This window comes from Dermacentor albipictus, chromosome 2 (genome assembly GCF_038994185.2).
Source record: "Dermacentor albipictus isolate Rhodes 1998 colony chromosome 2, USDA_Dalb.pri_finalv2, whole genome shotgun sequence".
In the NCBI taxonomy this organism is placed as follows: domain Eukaryota; kingdom Metazoa; phylum Arthropoda; class Arachnida; order Ixodida; family Ixodidae; genus Dermacentor; species Dermacentor albipictus.
This window is the reverse complement of record NC_091822.1, coordinates 154,489,938-154,515,182: the sequence shown is the minus strand read 5'-3', so window position 1 is coordinate 154,515,182 and position 25,245 is coordinate 154,489,938. Positions and strand designations below refer to the sequence as shown.

At 48.0% G+C, this 25,245-nt stretch overlaps 1 protein-coding gene across 2 annotated transcripts in view; it reads right to left on the bottom strand.

Moving 5' to 3' along the window:
- The window catches only part of f (espin protein forked), a 412,459-nt gene that overhangs the window by 108,007 nt on the left and 279,207 nt on the right, over positions 1-25,245 (bottom strand). For both annotated transcript variants that reach the window (XM_070534112.1, XM_065448542.1), the window contains exon 3: positions 12,141-12,324. In XM_070534112.1, the coding sequence (XP_070390213.1) occupies positions 12,141-12,324 (184 nt within the window). The remainder of the gene's footprint in view (positions 1-12,140; positions 12,325-25,245) is intronic.

Sequence of the window (25,245 nt, the reverse complement as noted above, 5' to 3'; positions counted from 1 at the left end):
ACGCGCGCCGCTTTCGACGGGAAACAACAGCGTGGAAACGAACAGTGTGTGTGTGTGTGTGTGTGCGGGGGGGAGGGGTGGAGGGGGAGGGGGAAGGGGAGGCGTATATGTAGACTGCGCGTGGGGAAAGTTCTGCTTTTCCGGCAGCCAATGCGTGTAAGCTAAGAGTCCGCTTTGATAAAAGCCCCCCCCCCCCCCCCCCCCTCATTTCTCAGCTGACACTCGCGCCACTTTGCATGCACGGCACCACCGCATACGAGCGGATCACCAACCCGTCGGCGGAGGCGCCACCTAACAGCTGGCTTCCAAACTACCGCGTTTACTCGTTCAAGACTCGCACTTCACTATATATGCAGCTACGAAGCTTGGCGATGTAAACTTCATCAAAGGGAATCTGCGTCAATGAGGGTTTCGGAGCAAGGTAAGATATAACCGTAGATACAGCGAAAATAGAAAAAGGATACCACCGTCAATCAAATAATTAAGAATAAACACCGTATTTCTGTAAACGTATTCTCGAAATGTGATCTTTGTAATTATTGCAAATGTGACCCATTGTATTTGTATATCCTAGTAGATCAGTGTTTCCATATGTTGACTTACTGCTGCCATCTGCCAGGCACATTCAAGCTGTATGTCACAGCTTTTCGCCTGGAGACCCCCCAAAAAGTTTTGTTGGAAATAAAAATTTGATTTGATTTGATTTGATTTGATTTGAATTACAAGGTTTAGCATCAAGCAAGTCACATACATGGGAGACGTAGTAGGGGAGGAGGGCGCATTAATATAGACCACGTGTGGTTGTTTGACATACACCTAAAACCCTACGCAGATTTTATTTATTCTTTTTTTTTTAGCTTGCCGTGCCTCATCAGAATACGGTCGCAGCGGCCGGCAAACGAACCCGTTACATCGAGCTCAGCGGTCGGACGCACGTCCATTACCAAAACACCGTGGCGGGTTTTCAGGAAAGGAATTGGCGATAACCCCGCACAAACCTCAAGGGATGGAGGTGGTCGAGAACACAAAGAGACGTGGGCAGGCAGGCGGACGAGATCAGCGCACGAATACACTAAGGACAGCTGGCGTCCGCATAACAAAAGTGTGCGGGTTCAGGGCGAGTGAATACAGCATACGGACACGCGAAGAAACACGCCGCCGAATCGACTTCTTCGTTCGGCTGCATAAAAGAGGCGGCTTCGAAAAATGAAGCACTCACCACCCCCCCCCCCCCGTCTCTTTTTCTTTCTTTTTTTGCACGACAAAAGAAACCACCTCGACTCTGCGGCGTGCTTGTTGGGTTCGTGATCTATCTAGCACACACACTAACACACGCGCACACCTTGAACGCGCTACGAACGGCAGCCCTGGTGGAGGTTCAAAAGGAAATGCTGACGGCGTGGTTATTAAGCGCTAGTGCAGGTAATTGTTATTGGCGAACCAAACGCGCGCTGGCGCCCGTCACGGAGGCCCGGTTTTCCACTCTTCTCGTTCTGTCGTTCGTTGGCGAGATTTTTTTTTTTTTTTCGGGGCCCGATCGTCGATGCTGGCGCGGACTCACCTCCTGCTCAGATCTGGCGCGGCACACCCACCTGTTGCGCACGCGTATAACGTACTCGATCCTCATTGTGAATGCAGAGGGTGATCTCGCCGGCCCATTCGTCTGTGGCGGCGGGATGAATTGCTGACGGGATAAAGATAGACCGATTCGAGGAGGAACGCGAGGAGACATGTACGCCCAGTTGGGGAACTTCGAGCACCAACTCGGAAACGACTTTTTTGTCTATTGCAAGATATTAACTGAACACCGTGTGTTCAACGACCGCTTCTGACTGCCGAAGGGAAGACTCATTGAATGTGCGACCCATGATAAACATACATCTTACGTTACCCAATTCTATGAGCATACCTTTCGAGTTCTTGTGGGTTACACGAACGGATACCAGGTATAAGATGGCTCGAGAGATAGGGTTTCGTTCGCGGAACTTTTCACCACATCATTTGAGAAGTGACCTCAAATCACCGCCTTATCGGGAGCATGGAATCCTTATCAACGCAAGGGGAGCAGGATCCTTTGGGCTCCGCCTGCACTGAGACCCCGATGCCGTGATATCACTGGCGTCTATACAGGAACAATTGAAGAGGAAAGTAGAAATAACAAAAGACTATGCGGTGATTAGACAGCATCGCTTCGTGCTAAACAGATCTTGTTCTTATGAGTCTAGTTTCGAGTGCAGCTTACTCACGTCGATTCAAGCGCTTAGAGATCGCATCTCTTCGCTCAATTTATCAACAATGGAATAAAAGTTCCCGGCAACAAATCACAATCGCGAGTTGAATGTAATGCTAATAGCTGTATACGCTCACCTACGCTTTAATTTGTGCATGTAGCGTTTTTCTCCTCTTTCTTTCTTTCGTTTTTTTTTTTTTGCTATATCTGCTTGCCATATGAGATCTTCAAGGATGGTAAAGGGACAAGCGTTCCGTTGCAGGCGTGCACGCTAGTGCCTTGATCGCTCGGTGTTATGAAAAACTTGACGTTTGTTAATGTGACATCCCTCTCGCGACATAATTATTTATGCTTCTTTGTTTGCTTTCCGTTCGCTGTGGAAGTAATTTTCTTGCTCTTCCATTGGTAATTCTGAAACAGCCCTCAGTTTCGATCAGATAGGCTGTCTAGCAAGCTGGCTGTATTATGGACGGCCGGTGAATGGAGAAAAGCAGTTACAAACGAGAAGCTTTCAGGATTCCGGCTCCTTGCAGTAGTGTATCGCACGCCAAAATTTCCATACCATGAATCCCTACACATCCGGATTTCTGTCGTTCGTAAATCTTTCGTCCGCAAAATTTCGGCCGCTGGCTGGCTGTGGCTGCGCAGCCGATTTTCTGCCCCTGCTATTTCTTTTCTCTCTCTTATTTTTATAATGGTGGTTCAGCGGAATTTTCGTGTTACATAGAAGCTGATTGATCAGCTCATATGTAACACTAGCTATGTTAGTTAACACTATGTAACTTCTAGCTGAATGTGGCATTTCACATTCAGAATTCACAAACATATCACGAATTCTTTCGTCTGCCGAAGTGCAGACAGACATGCCACACTCGATCGCCATGACTTCAAACTTCATCCCCTCCCGCCTCCCCCCGTCGTTTTCTTCATAATTTTGTTGTTTGGTTTCAACGAAAAATTCATGCTACATAAAGGATGGTTCATTGTAGTCATTGTCGCCGAAATTTAGAATTAGGCACATATGGGGTCGTAAATTTCTTCATGGGGACTAACGTGCCACACTGGCTCACCATGTGTGGCAGCGGTGACCCTTGTGAGCAGTGTCTGCCTTGTTTAGCGCGCGTCTATGTGCAAACAAATGAGCTGCCTTTGGAACAATGGTGTCCTGCCAAGACAGAGCTATAGGCTGGCGCCACCCTAACAGAGCGACAGAGTACCGAGCCATCGCCTTCTCCTGCTGTCAGAAACATACCTTACAAGTTGTTTGTGCTTAGATCACCTTTGCATAGATGACGCAGGGAAGCTTTTCCTTTTTTTTCTCGACTAATTGCTTCGGGAAGTGCAGGGAGCGTGCTGCAACCGCAGCACCAGTATACCGGGGAGAAGCATGCCTTGTGTCGAGGGGCTACCTCCGGAGTGCCAGCGATAGGGTTAACAATTAGCTGCCAGATAGCCCACCTTCCGCGGAACGACTCCCCAGTTGCCACTGCAGGTGCTTCGCTGTGTTCCAGGGTAATCACCTCGCAATCAGTAAATACGCGTCCACTGAATAAGCAACACAGGACGAAGTCAAGACGAGGATTAGAAAGCTGTGCGAATCTCTGAACGAAGGATCACGATGAACTTACCGTTCCCATACAGCCCTCATATGTTCACGCCCCGCTAATTTGCTCCAGTTTGTACCAGTATGTATGTATGTATGTATGTATGTATGTATGTATGTATGTATGTATGTATGTATGTATGTATGTATGTATGTATGTATGTATGTATGTATGTATGTATGTATGTATGTATGTATGTATGTATGTATGTATGTATGTATGTATGTATGTATGTATGTATGTATGTATGTATGTATGCATGTATACATGCATGCATGCATGCATGTATGTATGTATGTATGTATGTATGTATGTATGTATGTATGTATGTATGTATGTATGTATGTATGTATGTATGTATGTATGTATGTACGTTAATTCAATATCTTTTCTGGCTTGAAAGCGCAGGGCTTTGGGGACGTTGGTGCAGCAAGAACAAGAATGCACGGCCTCTCTGCCGCCTTAAGCAGCTGTTAATCACCCTTAAGCGAATAATGAGGACCCGACCCAGATGGCGACAAAAAGTTTGGACACTTTCCGCCGTCCGCGCCAATTATTTATCAGCACCGTATCGCCCGGTCGCACTCGCTTTTCAATGTAGGCGGCAATTAATCACGTGGTCGCACCCAACAATGCGAGGCGACAACTGCGCGGCCATATAGGAGCGGCGTCGAAAACAAGTGGCATGGCCGACGGCGACGCAGTGAAACACTTTCAAGAAGCCCTTTTGGAGGAGCGCGGATTGAAGGACCTGGTCGCGGCGGCCCACAGGAGTCGTTGTGGGCCGACAAAAATCGACCGGCGCTCGGAGATGATATCGCGAGCCGGTACAGGGGGGCGCGCGCGCGGTGTGAGGACGAAGTCGCGGGCCGTGATGTTTTGCAACGAACGGTTTGACAAATCTTGACAAACGAGCGCAGTCCCGCGGCCCCGTCACACATCGCCACTTGGGGCCCGAACCGGTCTTCGCCTTTTTTGACTCCCGGTCCCCGAGCTGTTCCGTTGTCCCCGGGCCCAAGGCGAATTTTCGTTTTCTTTTCTTTTATTACTGGTTATGGGCGTTCAACTAAAAAACGAAGGGCGAACACGACGAAATACACCGCGCCCTGATAACATTGTAACACGCATTAGACGTTCTGATCTATAAAGAACAAGGTTGTATAGCTTTTGTCAGCTTGTATGTATGTATCAGGGGCGTAGCCAGGGGGGGGGAAGGGGTTGGGGGGGGGGGCTTATGGGGCTTCGGCCTCGCCCCGAAATTTTTTCGTGCTGTCCATACACCGCCGACCAAAGCAACCCGCGGCGACGGAAATTATTCTGGATTATTACACAGAATGTCTTTTTCACGCTCGAACATACATTTTACCGCTAAAATTGCGAACTCGGGCAGGATTTAGCGGCAACGCCCACGCGCCGGGAGTCACATAACGCCAGTAACCCCATCCGATCACTAAGCTTTTTTTTTTATTTATGGGGTTTTACGTGCCAAAACCACTTTCTGATTATGAGGCACGCCGTAGCGGGGGACTCCGGAAATTTGGACCACCTGGGGATCTTTAACGTGCACCTAAATCTAAGTACGCGGGTGTTTTCGCATTTCGCCCCCATCGAAATGCGACCGCCATGGCCGGGATTCGATCCCGCGACCTCGTGCTCAGCAGCCGAACACCATAGCCACTGAGCAACCATGGCGGGTAAGCACTAAGTTTCAAGGGCGTTTTGATGGCGAAGGGGCTCGTCGCGCCAACTCGCGGAGGCCGCGGAATATACGGAGCGCATGGATGTCAATTCCGAAACTTTATGGCTATAAAGTTGAGATAAACTGCTGATGCGAATGGTGCACTGACATTTCCAAAGTTGTGCTTTAGATTTTAAATTCCGGAACTTCGTGGGTTTGATGTTGTTACAAACATTTGACGCCAAAGGTGCACTTACTTTTCCAAAGTCGTACATCGGAATATACAACCAGACAAATCAAATCTACACACTATCAACAAATCAACACACTATCAGACAAGTTGGCAAAGTACGCAGCGAGGTCCGATGTATGTATGTATGTATGTATGTATGTATGTATGTATGTATGTATGTATGTATGTATGTATGTATGTATGTATGTATGTATGTATGTATGTATGTATGTATGTATGTATGTATGTATGTATGTATGTATGTATGTATGTATGTATGTATGTATGTATGTATGTATGTGTAAAGACAGGCTTTTAGCAGCCTGGAGTGGTTTGCTGCTTAATGTAGTTAGTTGCATACACGACAATGGGTTCTCACTAACAATGACTGCGAACTCCGCATGACTGTGATTTCACGACGACGACTACAACGATGGAACTGGCAGCATAACGACGACGACTGTGCGAAAACAAACACGGCAACATGATTACAAAATAATGACGATGATGACAAGATACGGAGACGACGAGGAGACTTCGTTGTGAAATACTGCCACTCTTACCTCCGGATATCTCTTGTCCGTGAGAACGGCTTAAAAAGTGCCTTGCATAACAGCGTTATATACGGCAGCACTACTTGACAGCTCTAAACTGGAAGAGTCACGCTTAAACTTGACTGCCTAGCACATATCTGCTCGGCGCAGTAAAAGGATGTCGATCCCCCTGTAAGCTGACTTCAAGAGGTTGGCCAACGTTTCATGCAGAACAATCTTGGCGAAGCAGTCTATTGTGCAATCTTTGCCGCGTTACAGCCCTGGTAACAAGAGCCGCTATAGCTTTTCTCCAAGCCATTGGGCTGGACGCACGGCTTTAGAGATGCCACAACTCTGTGGATTTTTGTATATACGCATCTCTTCCTTATACCATCATCATTCATCAGTTCTTTGCCTACCCGTTCCTTTTCCCCAGTGTAGAGTAGCAGGTCAGAGCAAGTTATAGCTCAGGCCGACCTCACTGCCTTTCTGTAAATAAATTTCTCTCTCTCTCTTGCCGAGTTAGTCCTAACATGGCATGGGGGCGATGCGGGCGTAAGCTGCTGCTGCTGCTGTTTACGACGCTTGCCGTCTACAAAGGTTCAAACGATAACTACAACAACAGAAATTAAATTAGCAGCACAGGTAGCGTTCCGTATTGTGCAACGTGTCCTCGCCCTTTTTCATCTCCACATCTCTGTTGCCTTTCCTATCCACCCGCTGCGGTGACTTAGCGGCTATTGTGTTGCGCTGCTAAGCACGAGGTCGCGTATCCCGGCCGCGGCGACCGCATTTCGATGAGGGTGAAATGCAGAAACGCCCGTGTCCCATGCATTGGGGGCACGTTAAAGATCTCCCAGGGGTCAAAATTAGGCCGCAGCACGCCCCCCCCTCCCCCCCACCCGCTACTGCATGCCTCGTAATCAAATCGTGGTCTTTGCACGTAAACGCCCAAAATTCGATTCGATTCGTCATTATCTGTGAATGTGTACATCTTGGACAACATAGAGGCCTCGCGTGCTGTATTGAGCTCTTTCTGCTCGCCTTATAGTGAGCTCGCTGCCTTGCTTCTTGTCTTGTGCTATCATTCTCTTTGCTCGCAAACAAAAGATAAGTGGCCGTCGCGACGCTGTAAGATAAACAAGTCTCCTTTCTTTAACCTAACTTCAAAGACAGAGAGCGACAAGAAGTTGAGAAGGGAGGGGAATGCGCTTCCAAAATATGCATCCAGTATTTCAAAAGTTGCAACGAACTGCCTGACGAACGTCTCATTATAGGATGAACATGTCGTGATTTTCTGCTGAATTTCTGCTACCGTATGCTGAGCGACTTTCGGATAACATCAGCACATGCGTATGACGTCTGTAGGCGAACATCTGTGTGGAGGTGTTTGTTAATTCTGTATAACACTGTGATACCAGCCTGCACTGCGGCAAAGATTATCGGTGGCTTGGTGAGTTTGGGGAACAAAGCTAAGACATAGAGAACGAGCGAGCGTGGAGCGTGATTAACGCGCAAAAAAAAACACCATCGATCTTTTGAAAACAGGACACAACCACAACAACGCCGCCTATAGATGTTGTGCCTATGAACGCTAAAATTATCCCAGCAAGCTTTAAAAGTGCAACGATGTGTGCTAACCGTCTCAGTGTTAACAAAGGCACGTTGAGAGCACGCCTAGCCGTTTGTATACGCACCATTCGCACGCTGCAATCTTTGCAAGTGCAGCGCTATTCTTCCAGAGCTTGCAAGTGGTGTTCTACTACGTGTTACATGAAGAGGGACACTGGGTACACCTTTAACTCACAGCGGCTATGGCTCGGGTTTCATGGAACTTACTACCGGTTGATATTAGGCGCATGTCATCTCGTTCTTCTTAAATTTCAACTGTTCTAGTGATAGATAAATACAATAAAAGTACTGCGTTCTCACGCATCACTTCTCGGTATTTGTACTTTCGCCCCACTAATTCCTTTACTTGTTTAGCTATAAATAAAATTGTTGGGTTGCAACGGTTTATACGCTCTTAATAGTCATATGTCTAAGCTTCGGTCCCATTTCAGTATTATAATCTTGGACCTCTTTCTGTACGCCACTCTACAATGTTAATATAAGCGTAAAACAAAAAATAAAACACTACTACTACTACTACTACTACTACTACTACTACTACTACTACTACTACTACTACTACTACTACTACTACTACTACTATAAGGAAATTCGCGGGCGCTAGTTGGAATCGGTTGGCGCAGGACAGGGTAATTGGAGATCGCAGGGAGAGGCCTTCGTCCTGCAGTGGACATAAAACAAGACGAGGATGATAATGATGACGATGATCACGAATAATCGTAAGGTTATCACCCTGGTCAAGTAATACCAGCGCAGCTACCACGTGACACGAAAAACGACACACCCAACACGGTGCACTTTTCTATGACGTCGGCACGTGCCACAGCCATGTCGCGAGTACAGTCCTTTCTGAATGCATGGCGCACATGAGCACCTTGCGCCGAACCTTTCCACAGTTGGAAGGAGCGCCAGAACACCCAGCCTGTGGCGAAAGGTGCAAGCAAAACTGGCATGGATGGAACAAACATTCACCGTGACTGCTCCTATACGAGGCAAGGGTGTCACAGATCTATCTGGTCATGTGCGAATGCACCGCACGACTCAGCATGGTCGCGATGTGGATTAGAAGCGCGAACGCTGCCCAGCGCGTAACATTCAGACGAACGGTGAAGCGTGGGTCTTTGTCATTTTTAATGCCGTTTTTTTTCTTATTATTATTCCTGTCGGCCGGAGTCGGCGAGGCTGAGACGACAACCGATGGATGGATGCATGATGTATGTATGTATGGATGGATGGATATGAGCGTCCCCTTCTGAACAGGGCGGTAAGCATTTATTGCTTGGTCCCCTTCTGAACCAAGCAATAAATGAGTGTGTCGGAACGCCCTCTGGCCGGGACAATGTGCCTTTATTTCTTTTGCCGTTTTTATGCGAAGCATACTAGCCGCACAACCACGCTCTTCCTTGCTGCGCCGCGCGCGGCTGCGTAGCTACCATATGACGTCATAACAGCTGCAAAAGCGGAGGCTCAACTCGTGCGCTCGCTTGCGTGCGCTCGCCTGCGTGAGTTGTTTCTTCGTCTAGCCGAACCAAATATAGCCAAGCAACAGCAGTTCACCAGGCTAAACAGTGGTTCAACAACTAAAATAAAGGCTAGTATGCTTCGCATCCTGGGCTTAACCTTAGCTAAGCCACAGCCATTTTTTTTCCTTCGTTATTCAAACCAGCGAGAGATTCTGAACGTCAACCCACTTAAGTCGTTGCCACCGACACGCATTCCTTTTCTTGAATTTCTAGATATATGAGTGGCCTACTTGATTCGAACGTCTGGACAGGACACTTAGGACTCGCCATCTAGTAAGCCAAGCCTACTTCCGTTTTATCCGTATCAAACTTTTTCGCAGTAGGCGGGCGAAGCGCGTTACCCGAAATTAGGTAACCGCATTGAGAACGATAACGAGGAGCTTGCGAAACCGCGCCTAAAGAGCTCATTCCTGAACTCCTCCCATGCCTTAACAGACGCCGAAACTTCCACTATCAGTCACAGTTCCACGCTTCGCGCTTACCTACGTAACGAGCCACACCTAACGTCGAAATACCGAGAAAGATTAAAAAAAAAAAGATATGGTCGCAAGAGAAAGGGAAAGAAAAGACAATTACGCGAGTGATTAGCGGACTTGTTTTCATCGGTAGCGCGTGGCGTCTGCGATGACCCACGCTAGCGCGTCCACCCCATATCGACGGCTCGTAATCGTTCCGACGAGGTGAAAGCTGGGACGGACCCGCGAACACAGACGCCGCTGCGACTTGCGGTTGTTGTGAGCTCTCTTACCTTACGTCAGGAGCGCGCTCGGTCTGAGTACGCACTTAAGGTATACGCTGGCATTTTTTAATTTACGAGCGCAACCAACGGCGTGTGGATAAGAAGAGCGTGGCGGAAGAGAAACCGCTTGGACCACTCCCGCGTTATCCCCACTTATCTGGAGCTCACTGCGTACGCTTTGCGGTGGCAGCCAAGGGAAAAGGGGTTGCCGAAACGAACGGTTAACGTTAAATTGGTCGCAGTTTGCATACCAATCAGCCGCTATAGGATAGCCGTACGTCGTAGCGCGTCGGCGCGACTTTGAGAAATAAGAGCGCCAACGCGCGGTTCGTTGAAAGTACGGGCGTGGCACGGGTTGTCGGGAGAGTCAATTTTGTTTCTTTCAACAGTTGAAGATTGGGAGAGTCAGTATGAAATACTTTCTAGTGGAAAGCGCTTTGAATCATACGCGCAAACACAAACACGCTGACTTAACGGCTACGGAAATGCATACAAGAAGTTCAAGTTTCTTGCAGGAAGATTCTCAGCGGATGACATAGGCTCCGATCTTAAGTTCAGGCGTAAATCTCTAATTTGTTACTTATAGGCCTCCTGTACCTGTGCCTGTAACTGTCAGCGGTGGAGAAAACGAAGACTATTAAAGTATTGCTGCAAAAAAGAAAGCAGGGAAGAGAAGGAAGGGAACGGGATCGTCAGAAGCAGATGTAGCTTTACGAGACAGATCAAATATAGATACAATGTTAGACGGTAACAAGTAAGGAGCTCACACAGGCTAGACGAGTATTTGTTGTCACTACGATTCAAAAGAGATAGATGTAACTAGCGATCATCATCATCATCATCATCATCATTATCATCGTGAGTCAAGGTGGTGTCTTCGAGTGGAGGAGCATTGTAGAATACGGAAGTAGTTTGCCTAAGTAACTCCGTGTAGAACTGTGAAAACTATTCTATACTCCTCTATTTGCGCCTCGCCCAATCAGGAGGTCAAATACATCGAAGGGTATCCGTTCACGCTGTTTGTCGTCCTGCACTTTGTTTCCCGCAGAAGCATCTGCGTTTGCAAGCCTCGTCGCGCTGGTCCTGCTGCACGGAACTGCTGAGACAAACTACATTCTAATCATATGGCTGAGGATTACTTCTATTTGGGCGAATTGGTTCGACGTACTACTTCGAGTTTAAACAGCGTGATAAGACGACGACGAAGAACGGCCACGTGTTTCCTTCTGCACAGAAACATGTTCGTTCTTACATACAGCGATAAATGTATATATTGTCAAAACTGATGGGATAACATCTATAAAAGCGTGGTTTCCGAATAAAATTTCAGTTGGTAGTGCAGCGGCAGTATTGTGCGTAAGTGTTCTTCGTCGTCGCCTTTTCGCTCTGTTTAAACTTGAGAGAGATAGAGAGAGAGAAATAGAAGAGAGGAAAGGCAGGGAGGTCAACCAGACGGACGTCTCCGGTTTGTTACCCTGCACTGGGGGAAGGAGTACAGAGAGAGAGAGAGAGAGAGAGAGAGAGAGAGAGAGAGAGAGAAAAGGCAGGGAAGGTTGCCAGACACACATCCGGTTTGTTACCCTGCACTGGGGGAACGAGTACGGAGATAGATAGATAGATAGATAGATAGATAGATAGATAGATAGATAGATAGATAGATAGATAGATAGATAGATAGATAGATAGATAGATAGATAGATAGATAGATAGATAGATAGATAGATAGATAGATAGATAGATAGATAGATAGATAGATAGATAGATAGATAGATAGATAGATAGATAGATAGATCACAGCTTCGAGCACATTTGAAGGTTTGCACCGAGTGTTATAATTTCTTCGAGCTGGGATCACGTTTTCATTGGTGATCGCCAACTTGGTGCTTCTCGGCGACAACTTCCCCGCGAAGAAGCCTGAAATACCTCGCACCGATAATGAGAACTGTGATGACGTCACGCGCGTACGCACCATCCACCGAACGCAGTCCAGGGCTCCCATCTGCGCGGCGGCGTGTAGCGGGGCCATTCCGTCACGTGCCCTCAGATGCAGGTTTCCTCCGGCCACGGTGACCAGATGCTGTAGTACGGCCACGTGACCTTCCTGCGCCGCCAGGTACACGGGCGTCACCTGGTTCTCCATCGGGGTGTTGGCCCTGCATTTCAAGAGGAGGGAGCATTATGACATCTTGATTATTGATGATGAAAAAAAGAAACGTTGGTACAAGAAAGAACACAGAAGACAAAGAGCGCACGGAAAGGATACACACGATGCAAACGATTTACGGGCTCAGTCCACGTGTTATGCGAGTTCTTGTGGCCCCAGTAGGGAGTTTCGCCTCAACTTCAACGAGCGAGAGTGAAAAAAAAAAGAAAGCCATGTGACCTACACCAAAAGTTCGCCTTTGAGATACGAGGGCACTGATCAAGTGCAACGTACACATTCAGCGTTGTGTACCGCCACGCGGTTAGTGGCGGAAATATCACTTGAACAAATCATTTCGTTCAGTATACTCCTCTGGCACCGAAACGGGTACGCAACCTGAGCCGCACAGCTACTGCTGCTTTACTTAAGCCGGTAAGGAGTTCCGTCTGCGCGTAACTGAAAGCGCTTCTAGATTTCTTGAAAGCTGCAGGTCTTAGTAAGACTTCGCGAATGTTTTTATAGTGTGTCCCTCATTGCCCAGTGGACACCTTCGCACGTGGGTATTGCTGGAAATGGAGAGGCTGATCGCCTCGCTTCAACCTGTGCTCGCAACGGGATTGACTGCCCAGAAATTTCGTGTATGATTGACAAAACGCCCGTGTGTTAATCCGCCTGTCCCTCTATAGCGTCTCTCTATAAAGGTCCCTCTATAAACGTGACAACTGCCCCTCTCGGTGGCAGCTGTCACCTTACTCCCTCCCTGTTTCCTTTGTGTGTTTGTATGTTTGCAAATAATAATAATAATAATAATAATAATAATAATAATAATAATAATAATAATAATAATAATAATAATAATGATTTTACGTTTGTTTGTATGATTGTATGATTGTACGTTGTGTTTATTTTCAAGTTGTGTGTTTGTTATCGCGGTATATGTAATATTTCTCCCGCAGCACCTGAACGAGCATGTTGGGCTGTAAGCCCGACAAACTTATTCAGCTATGCAATCAATCAATCAATCAATCAATCAATCAATCAATCAATCAATCAATCAATCAATCAATCAATCAATCAATCAATAAAATAATTCTTTATTAATCTTAGCATTTGCTTCTCTCTCTTTGAGCTCTGAATATCAAGGCTTGATTTGTATTGTTACTACATTTATTAGTATATTTATTGTATTTGTTTGCTTCTTTCTTATTTGCATGTCACTTCAATGACCGCATCTAGAAAAGTAGCAAGCCCAGCACGTATACTTGGGAACAGCTTTCTGTTTCGATGAAAGGAAAGCTGCTACAGGTCACCCTCCTCTCCCCCCATTCCCCTCCGTACGGATTCTGCACGTATGTGTTCTTGCGTCAAGTAAAACTCTTACTTGGGCTAGTTGGTTCACGCTTGGATTAGTAACGACAAAGCGCAGAAGACCAGGACTCCAGAAGAACACAAACGACAGGACCGGCGTCAAGTATAGTCTGGTAAACTTTGACAGCGCTTTCAGTTTCTTGGAACCGCTACTGAATCAGCGTAGCTTCCGCGTGCGACCGTTTTGCACATGCCCAAACGTAGAAGAGGAACACACAACAAATATGTCAAATTTAACTACTCAGTGTAATATTTTTGTAATGGTTTTCCTGCAGTAAACAAGTTGTTCGTGCTTTCTGTATTCCAGAATAAACTTACGCGAATTAGAATTGTGCGATTTTCTTCGTAAGCGCTGTTGCTTGTGCGCGCCTTGCCTCTTCTCTTTCACTGCCAGGGAGAGTTGTCAACCTGGGTCGGCATCTCCGGCTGTCGCTAGTGTCGCTTGCAAAAATGCGTGCCACATTCGCAGCTCGCAGATACCTTCCTTCTCAAATGCGACCGTTGCTTATGCAAGTGCCCTTCGACTACCTGGGCGGCCGCATCTGAAACGTGAGCAGGAGTGCCGGGGAAGGGAGCAGACGACATGAATAAACGCCCGTGCGCTTAGATTTCACTGTGCGATTTAAATGAGATCCACGAGGGCCCGCATTAAAAATCGTAGCCCAGTATCGGAATGTCGTCAAGTGCCCGCGCGTTTCTCTGTCAAGTGGGCACCTTCGCGGACTTTCTCAGTGTATGCAAGTATACGTATAACGTCACCGCTAGGACGTTCGACACAACCTGGACAGAGCAGAGAGAGAGGGAGAGAAAGACAATCTGGAATCTGCGGAGTCGTGTCTTCGATGCGCGCGTTCTCTACGCTTGATTATTGGAATATTAGTCCTGCGTAAGTCTGCAAACGAGGAGGAAGTTCTTACGAGAGGGAGAGAAAGAAAGAGCTTGTAATCCAGCTAAGTGCAGCGGAGAGTTCTATACAAACGGAGCAATTTGAGCTTCCTTGCGTAAATGCGAATGTTGTGGCATGCGCTGTGTTGATTTCAACTTTCTGTCAATTTTGCGTTAGCGCGTTCTAACATTTTTTTACATTTTTTTTAAATATTTGTGTCTTGTTTGTATCTTTACTGGAGCCGGCCTAACTCTGGTATGCGTAGTTTGACTAAGCGAGAAGAATCAACCAGCACCACCCTTCGTGCTAACTCCGAGAGGGTTCACCCACGAAGCTTCTCCTCAGTGCGGTCACATGCCAACATATCCGGAGGAGCGAGTACAAATCGTGGTCAGGCACACAAACACAAAAGGACACTACAGGAAAGCTGGGCCAATAGTTTGTTCGTATAAAAGTCTGTCACCGTTTTCTGTGTGGCAACGTACGACTTTGCCGCGCAGAGAATTGCCACCGAAATTCCAGCTACTCCACAAGTTGAGTCGTCCACGCCGAAGCGTGACGAGTTGACGTAATCCCCACGTGACCTCCAACTTTGCCGCTCCCTGAAAATCAGCCAGTGCAGATGTCCCATATGAGAGGCATGCCGCAGTCGAAAGGTAGGCGGCACCACTCTTTTCGTAATTTTTCTCGCTTACAAAAGCTATGTTCTCGTTACGATTGGCCAATTAATTATTACGGAAGCCTACTCTTTCGACCTATAGCTCGATCTAATAATTTCCTTCAGTGTTCGTTCAAAAGCATAAGGCACAACCCGACCGCAATGCGACGCAAAATAGTGACCGTGGTTGGTAGCAGACTCGTCAAGTAAACATCGCCCACAGATAGTACGTGAAGATCGCTAAGGGCATTCAAAGCGCACCTCTGCTTATTAAGTCAGAGACCCAAGCGCTCTGCTGCTGAGCAGCAGCTGTGAAAGCGGGTCCATTAGCGTTCTTCCCTCCCCCTCTTTTTTTAACGCGAGAGCGTTAAGGGCTGCGTATCGCAGAAAATACGGCTTCGATGCCCGGCGTTCGGCGTCGGACGTCGTCTCGGTAAAATATCTTCGAACCACCCATACGCAGGCCCTCCATGTGGCGCAAGGAAGTTGCTGAATTAATTGAATTGCTCAAGCTAAAATACAAAGAAAAATCGTAAAGCACGACTTACACACAACATACATATATGATAGCGTCGGATCGTAATTTGAATATACTAGAAAACATAATTTTGCTGAGCGAAAATTCAAGGAAACCCCTTTTCCAGCGTTTCTACCATTCATAGACCGGCCGCGGCGTTCGCCATTTGCACGCGCCGGCGCACTAATATCTCGGACACCACGGAGCGGCGCGCCCGGTTCATTGCAACAGCTCCAGGTGGCGCTTGTCTCCGCCGCATCGCGGCCGACTCAAGAGGCCGCATCGCGGCCGACTTAAGAGGCCGCGTTTCTACCAGAAAGCCCGCCGTCGTGCATAGCGTTCGCCGTAAGCGTTTTCCGGCGAACATTACGGTCACATACGCTCCAGTTGCCGTGAAGCGTGAGAAGTAGACAGGAATCTTTGAATGCTATCGCGTTCCCCTTTTAAAGGCGCAGCTTGAGCGTCCTGCAAAGTTTTTTCCCGTGTCTTTCTGCTTAGGAATAGTTCACTGCTCCTGCTGACTACAGTGGTGTCCTCATCATCATATATTAAACATGGACGTGTCGGTCCTCTTTACGAAGGAGCACAAAACGAACTCTGCATGATTGTGCCCGACAGTTTACCAACACTGACGGACGGAGTGGACGCCCGTGTCCTCATCTCAACTACCAAGTGCCCCCACGATGACGTGTCTCCGAAAGCGCGTCCCGTTATCTGGGACCATGGCCTCCAAGATCGTATGGCGCGAGCGAGCACCACCCCATCTCTGAGGCAATGCTGGTACTGCCATGACTCGCGGGATGTGCGTGGCCGGCATGTAGGCTCGGTCTGCTCTTTGGAAGGGTTGATCTGGCACTTTTGAATATAGAACAGCCGTGGCCCATGAGCGCTTCCTCCTTCCCTTCTCTGAAAAGGCGCCATCCTCGATCAAGAGCATTCGCTAATGCTAAGCACGACGCGTTCCCGCAAGGCGAATGCTGGCAGGCTGCAAGGCTACGCGGGCGCCTGCAGCAGCGCCCCCTTCGCGCACAAACGATCAAACGCACGCACACGCATGTAATAAATACGCGCCGATGTGTTTCCTATGCTGCGCCGGGCATTTATTAGCGCCGTCCAACGCAGGAACGTGAAGAGAGCGGGAGCCCGCGAGACAAAGAAATTGCAGCTCCAAACCAAAAGGCGTTTCAGGGGCCTCTTTCAATGTAAAAGGGAAATGCAGGCGTGAAAACCGCGCTACGCCCACTCCACTCCCATACGCATCGTCCCAGAGAAACAAACCTCCGAGTTGCTTTTCCACGCACCCCGGTCAAAGTGGAGCGAATTCCGCGGAGGAGTGCACGGACGGGGAAAAACAAAATAAGGAGAAAAGAAGAAGGAAACCCCCGGCTTCGGCGGCCAGCGCCGGCAGCTTGCTCTATTTGTCTTCCGAGGAAGGATGAAGAAGCGCATAGTGGATAACAACCTTGCCCCCGCATCGAGGAACGGGCCCGCTGAGTGCGGGGCCATTGTGCTCGACGTCCGCCCTTGCCTCCAAGCCGAGAGCGCGCGGCACACATTAACCGAACTCTTCTAACAACGGCAACGAGGGCCGTCATAGGGGCCGCCGAACCCGCGCTGCTGCTGCTGTTGCTGCCTTGGGGGCCAGCAGGTGCATTGCACGGAGTGGACGATGACGGGGACGAGAGAGCGGGAGGGAATCGTCGTGCAAGGCTCGGAATTAGAAGCAATGCGTACGGTTTGCCGAGGTGCGATCGTCGTTCTCGACATATATAAGCGGTGTAGTAGCTGCTGTTGACTTTCGATCGGGACAACGCGCTGTGCAAACGTGAGCTCATCTGTATAGGTGCCAGTGCGAGATCGGTGGGATAGGTTCGCCTGCCGTGCACGAGGACGAGCAGGCACCGCTCTCGTTCGCACGTGCCTTCGATTCTGTGCCCGGTAGTGTACACGAAGCGCGTTCTCTCGCAACCCGTTCTTTCTGCACAGCGGTGCAATACGTAATAGGAACTCTCTTTTATTTCGCTGCTGTCGCCCTATCAAATATTAGAGTCGATTATGCTCAGCGTAGAAAGCGTGTAAGGTATAGGTAATGTAAGCTCGCGGCTGCAAATAGGTTATCTTTGCTTATCGTGGTACACTATTCGGCTGTAACAGGATAATTATATGTTGGTTATACATTATAGTTCATGCACAACTTGACGTGTGCACAGATGGAGCCTAGTGGAAATGGATCGCAGATCAACCACAGCCCCCCACTCCTATGAAATGAACAGGGTGCTTCTATAGGTGGGCTTACTGTAGTGTTATCGTTTAACTCAAGTGCTGTCCGCGCACGTCTCTATACCTTCTCTCGCCCTTCTTTCTCTTCCCCTTTTCCCTTCCCCCAGCGTAGGGTAGCCAACCAGACTTTTGACTGATTAACGTCCCTGCCTTCCTTATATTGCTCTCTCTCTCTCTCTCTCTCTGGGGGACTGACCACGAATACAGTAGTTAAAAAAAGGAAAGTTTGCTGATTATTCTTATTATTACTCTTGTATTAAGTTAGCATGGAACGTACGTCCGTAGAGTTTTCATCAATTGAAAACTAGTACGCCATGGTAGCAATCAAAAGCTTTTCCGACAAAGCACCAACCGTATAGATCTTATTTTTGTTTTTTCTCTTTTCTAACACTTATAACACACGCAGCGTCTCACGCTGCTCAAGCTGGTGCGACGTGAACAACAAACGCGAGCTCACCTGTAAAACTATCGCCATTGCTCAAGGAGCACTGGCTTCGTCGACTGACTCATTTCGCAGAATGAAAAAATAATAATAAAAAGCATCAAACCAGACAGCCGACTCCACCCGCCCTTTCTCCAGGTCTCATCGTTCGCGATAAGTTGTACAAGAAAGCGCCGACAGAAAGACGAAAGACTACTACAATACCGGTTCTGGGCCACTCGAGTCAAACCTATCCTGCACGCCGCGTACGAAAGCGAAGTTTCTCTCCTTATCTAGGGTCACATCAAGGAAACTGCCGAGATAGCAAAACCTGCGTGCCCCGCTCTCCTCCCCACCCCTCGGTTAAGTTCGCGACGCGCAACATTGTTACGGACTCTCTTACAAACACGCCGCTCGCACACGTCGACGCGGGGTCGTCCGGCCTGCTCCGATGACTCGTCGATGAACTTAAAATATCGGTCCTACATCCCGTCCCGCGCGTGTGTGTACCTTCGTCGTGCGATAAAAGCTTGAAGGGAAAAGCAGCCGGTGCGCTGTTTTGCCCAACGTGCTGACAAAAAAAAAAACCTTTTTTTTAGATTTTATAAACTCTCGCCTCGTTCTTTTTTGGCCGTCCATCCCTGCTCGAGGTTTTTGACCTCCGGAGTTACTTTCGCGGCTTCTTTCGGCGCTCTTGTTTACGGCATTTTTTTGCGGTGAATAGCTGTTTATGCGGGGTTACCCAGTTTCTTTTGGAACGTCGGAGGACGTAGCCGAGGTCGTGGCTGCGCGCGTTGCTATATATACCTGTATTCAGAGAGAGACATTTTTTTATGGACGTTGGAAACGCCTTCCTGGTCATGCAGGCCTAGCATGTTACTCGGAGTGACAAAGGTGACAAACGAAATGACCCTTTCACACGTTGCACGCACGCACACAACACATACAAAAACAACGCGCAGTGCCAGGTAACTGGAGTGTCTAGCCGAGGTCAACGTACCCGGAGAAAGATTCGACGGGTCTTCGCTGCGCGTGAAGCACTGCCAGCGCTGCTCCAAAGTCCAAGTTACATGGAGCAGCTCGAAGGAGCTGCCGCGGCATTGTACTATAACTGCTGTATAAATGGCTGATTATTGTCGGACATAAGGCGTGGCAGATAGCAATCGACAAACGACGTAACATTGATGCGTCACCCTGGAGCCAACGTTACGACTATAGCAGACCTGCTTTCAACACTATGAGATGCCGCAAGTAGCATCTTCGTCTACGTTAACCAAGTAGCCATCAGTTCACACTTGATATGGCAAAAATTGTCCTTTTCATGGACCGAGAGAAAAAAAATGCAACATCATGTGACGGATTGCCACGCTGATGCTGCATCCTCGACTTTCATGACATTTCGAGGGTACTCGACGTCGAGGAAGTCCGAGTGGAGGTCGGAGTTGCAAAGAGGGGTTTAGTCGACGCAGTCGTGTAAGTCGTAAGTTTGGCGAGTTCCACTCGGTCAGTGTGAGACTGCGTGCCAGTTGTCGAAGCTGCCTTGCGGCTACGCTTCTCTGTCGCCTTTGGTTAGGAGTTGCCTTCACAAAGGCATACTCTACATTAAATGGAGTGACTGACAATGCAGCATGCGAGGTCTGTGGCACCGAACAAAACATCGACCACTTGCTGTGCCACTGTCCACGATACACCGCAGAGAGACAAGAACTTGCCAAAGCTTTCAAAAAAACTGGACAATCGGCCGCTTTCTGTGCAGGTGCTACTGGAACACCACCCCCATCGCCCGTCGGCCCATAAAGCGGTGAAGGCGCTTTTGTGCTCCTTAAGGACGACGGGCTCGTGCGACCATCTGTGACTATCAATGCAATTTCTGTAAGACCACACACGTCAGCGGACTCACCGCAATTTCCTTCCTTCCTTCCCTCCTCTCTCTTCCTGTTATCTTTGTTTTCCCCCTTTCCCGTTCCCCCAGTGTAGGGTAGCCAACCGGACGTTATTCTGGTTAACCTCCCTGCCTTCGACTTATCTCTTGCCATCGAGGGTACTCGTCGTCTCTGAATACGCATCGGCCTTATACCCTGCAAATTAGCATCATTCTTCTCGAAAGCTGGCGGCAAGGATGCGATTAAGCCACTTTCATGCAGTTCCTCATCCATCTGACATCCTGTCCGGGGCGAATATGTTGCGTAATCTCTTCCTATAGTGATACTTGTGAATTGAAGGTAATCTTCGATCTTATGTACAAGGGTTCTCGGGGATGATAAAGTTCTGCCCGGTTTATATGCAGCACTTCGCGAAGTCAGAGGTGACCTGTGTTGGCGACTAATGAACGCCATGTACGTCAAAAACGATGGTCCACAATATTTTGAATATTTGCTTGATAGTCATGCGTTTCAGGCTTATCTCACTGAACGCACGCGATTTACGACGGATGCTAGAAGTATAGTTGCTGATTATATGAGAGGTCCGCAGGCGTGACCTATGTGCCCGCGTCATATAACTCCTACCGTCGCATCATCAGTCATTTATTCTATGCTTCCGAATTGTGCACTGCGCGGTCTATACAAGTCCCATTATTGTACAAACTGTATACGACGAGAAAGCAAGAAAAAAAATAGAAGTTAATGACAGTCGAAACTCTGCTCAATCTTAACGAATTGCCGCTTTTTCTTACTGCTCGAAATCTCCTGCGAATTTTTAAATAAAATTCTTCAACAGTGTGCCTGAAGATCTGAGGTACAGACAGTGCGAATGTCCGGTGTGAGATAATCGATTGTCAGTCCCTCAATTTCACGCTATCGCATTAGATCTCTTTCGGGTGATAACACCAATAGTCGTGCGATTCTTCATTTTTTCTTCTACTATATCTTTCCTCTGATCACGCCCCTCTAACCGTTCTCAACATCAACATTTTTTTCTCCTTTCTATGTTTCATAGAAATAGATGAAATTTGAAGATCACGGAATTTTCTTTGTACACACCACCGAACTTCGGAACCCATCCGCCGTTGTGGACGGTTACCACATACTGACGTCATCAGCAGCATCACACTTCACACCATCACCATCCTCACTTCAGTCATCACAGTAATCACCACCATCATCATATAGATGCTCGCTTTATTTGCCCGAAAGTGCGTAATTGGGATGGGCTGAGTAATGTTCCTCCGCTCTGTTTTTCTATACTTTATTTGTTTACACTCTCACCACCTCTACAGTCCTGGAAATTCATATCGTGCAGAGTCCTTGCACTCAGCGATGTTTCACCGTTGTCATGGTCTTGTTTACGCCACTTCGCTTTTACTTATTCTGTGTGTTTCTTTTTGCCCAGCGTCCCTCTTTCTCGTCACAGTTTACAAGTCATTTTCATAACCCGTTTCCTTGTTATTTATTTTTTTTTTGCTCGTTGCCGTAGTGTTCGTCTTGCTCCCTGGAAACTTAGTGCGCTGCCAGGTCGCTCGTTACCTCACTCACAGTCATTTCGCACAGCGTGGCCCTCTTTTCTGCTCTTTCCTTCTCGCGTGTTTTCCCTGTTCGGTTTCTCATTGACCATTGCAGTTTTCTTTGTTTTTCCTTTTAACGAGGCAGTCCCTGCAGCCCCCGTTGTCAGGCATAGTAGGTTTCCCATGCACCGCTGTCGTTACGTCTCAGTTATGTTCGGCTTTCCTCGCTTATATTGCGTGCCATTCCATTTACCGATAGGAATTGTACTACTTACCCATGACCTCAGCGCCTACGATTTTTTCGTTCTGTTTTCTACTCGCAGCTTTCGTTTCGTTTGTCTTCCTTTTAGGACCCTTTTGTGTACCGCCATCATTGGAAATGTATGCGCATGTGTGTATCGCTTCTTAGCGTATGGATCGCATCATTCAGATACCACTTCGAGCACCAAACCAGTGTGAATTGTGCGGTTGCAGTTCTTATTAGACGTGAGCACCTCCTATTCAGAAAGCTGCCGGGGACGTCAGTGGAGGTCCTGCATCATTTCTAGAACTTTCCGTGCTCTTCCTACATTGTAAGCAAAACTGGACAGATTCGCCAGCATACGACACATTTAATCATTTGCCATAAGACATCCAACCGTGTATGGAAAATGTTTTCGTTTTGGCTTCCTAGATAGGTTAAGGGCCCATTAGGATAACGGCTACAGTATTTGCTTCTTTGATTTGTTCGCACCAGGATGCTACGCGTGTCCTAAAGGCCAAATTGCGGGCGAGGCGATTCGCACAGTTTTGAAGGGGAGATCGGCTACGAATTGTGGCGGCGTTAACAAGGCGTGGACGACGAAGAGTTTGCTCGCCAGCAGTGCTTGTCTGCCCCGTACGCTCACTCCCCATGGATGCGGTGTCTAACCGAGACAACAGGGAAGTGTGTAAACATTTAGCATGGCAAATCCTGGCAGGATAACCAGCAGGGCTGACGGGCTAAAGTATAGCCAGCCGGGAAGGATATAACCCGACAGCGTAACGACGAGGGTACCGACCACGTCTAACCAGGTAAGCAGCCATCGGAGCAAGGTCCCCAGCAGGAACAACCACATAAAGTAGCCACCAGGACAGATCACGCAGCAGGCTAACTGCATACATTGGCCTACAAGGTAAGGCAGTCTATGTGGAAGAGAGAAAGAGAGAGATAAAGTTTTGCCCGCTGGTATGCCTATAGGATGCTACTGCAGATGGATAGCATGAAAAATTAAATGATGCTCACAGCTCATGACACTTTGGTCTCATGTAAATACTGTTCTGTGGACGTTGTGTATCTCTGCTGCAGCAGAGATACACAACGTTCACATACAGTATTTACATGAGACCAAAGTGTCTCATTGTGACCAGTGTTCTCTAAGGAAACACTAAAACGCCTTCATTGCGCCAGACGCACAGGCGGCACTGTCGATGGGCCAAGATCGTGTCTTAGTTTAAAGCATGACAGTTGGTGAATGTTGCGCGGTTACGGTAAGGCTGTTCTTTGTAGTTTATATGGCCTGCAACCGAAGATTAGGCGGGCTGTATCTTGCCGCCCTTCCCGCGCAGGGCATATATTGTGATCTTATCTGTTTCATTTCAAATAGGAAATACTTTGTTTTTGCCACGTTTAGACGAATTTGGCGTAGACATGCACTGTCGCGCCTGTTAGGCTACGTGGATCATAAGTTCGAATAGGTTGGTACTGCTTTTGCGAATCAGTCCAGACCACACGTTGCGCGCGCTACGCAAGCCGCGACGTCCCAGCTGATCCATCACTCCTAGAGAAAGAAAATCGGGAGCACCTTTGCAGCGTTGTGTGCTGAACCAGCAGCGCAGCATTGCCTGCTACACCACAGTGACGGGACAGTCACTGCAGCGCAACAGTGTGCTGCAATTAATAATTGATGAACTTAGTTTTATTTTTTCCACACGCGGACACGATACTGGGGAAACTATCCCTTAACAGCGTTTCTATAAAACCTGCCGAGAGTATAGTGCACATTATCTCAACATTCGCGCTGTCCATTCTTTTTTTTATTATTATTGAAGTGAATGTTATGAGAGGTTGGCGCCTTTATGGTGGCACCGGCTACTCCTTGTCACTTGGCAAAGTAAACAAATTTGCGTACAAAGGAAGAATACCGACGCAAAATATAACACTCAGTAGAACACCGGATCAATAAAAAATATACAGTCCAGCAGTACATGAGTCGCAAAGTTCTGTGCACTAGTTCAGTCCACGTATGCATATATAAAGTCAGATGTTTTGAACAGCCAAAACACACAACACATGTAATACACTGCAAGTACAGAACAGAATTAGACATGTTGCGTAAAAGATGTGATTACCCCACAATTCAATCTCTAATATTTTACTTCTTTGTTTCACAAGATCTGCTACGTTGCTCCAAGAAAACGCAATGGCTTTTGGAAGCAGCTGGCTCCAACTGGAAAAACTAACTTCTCAGATCCGAAATTATTACATATATTTAGGTTTGTCAGTTCCGCCTTCGATGCTTTGCTGTCTTCTAGAATGCGCACTGTCGTTGCCGGTGGATGAGCTTCTTCAACGAGCTACCTGCCATCTTCGTCGACTCTCGAATTCTTAGAGCTGCCTACAGCGTACATGGCCATTTTTTTCCCCCTCTTATACACACATTCCGTGTCTGCTCTCTGTCGCGGGGGATTCACTCGAGCGGGCCTCGTTATTATCCACCTTTTATCTCTTGCCTGTGTCCTTTCGGTCACCTCTGTTACGACCGATATGCCTGCAATGAATTCCAAAAGCCGTTAGATCGCTCGCCGCGATTCGGCAGCGGCAGTGGCATGATGTCTGTTGTGTTCTCCTCTTGATTCCACCCCCTCACCCAACCCCTCCAACCAAAGTGTGTGTGTGTGTGCGTTTAATTTCCCTCTTTTCTCCTTTCTCGTCATTTCGATCCTTTCTTATCTCACAACAGGTCGGCTGTCGGAGTTTCGGATCCCGGGCAAGGCCGAATGGAACTGAGGTCGACGCGCCGGATATTCTCCGCTGCGTTTCGAGAGAAAGGGGGAAATAGCGTGCTCGCATTACGGGAGCTCGGTGGTGCCTTCCCTGGTGGCTTAGGATTTCAAACGCGATGGCAAGAAGGGAAGGGGGGGGGGGCGGGGAGGTTGAGTGCAATACGGGAATGTTATACAGACGATTCCTTTTGATTTTCTTTTTGTTCCATCCTCCTTACCGGTCCCCTCGCGTCCTTTTCTTCTTTCTCTTTTGTTCCCTCCTTTCGCTGTTTGTTCTTTCGTCCTTCCGTTGCTGTCCTCGCGTACTTACGCCAGTTCGTGAGTTAAGGGGAACG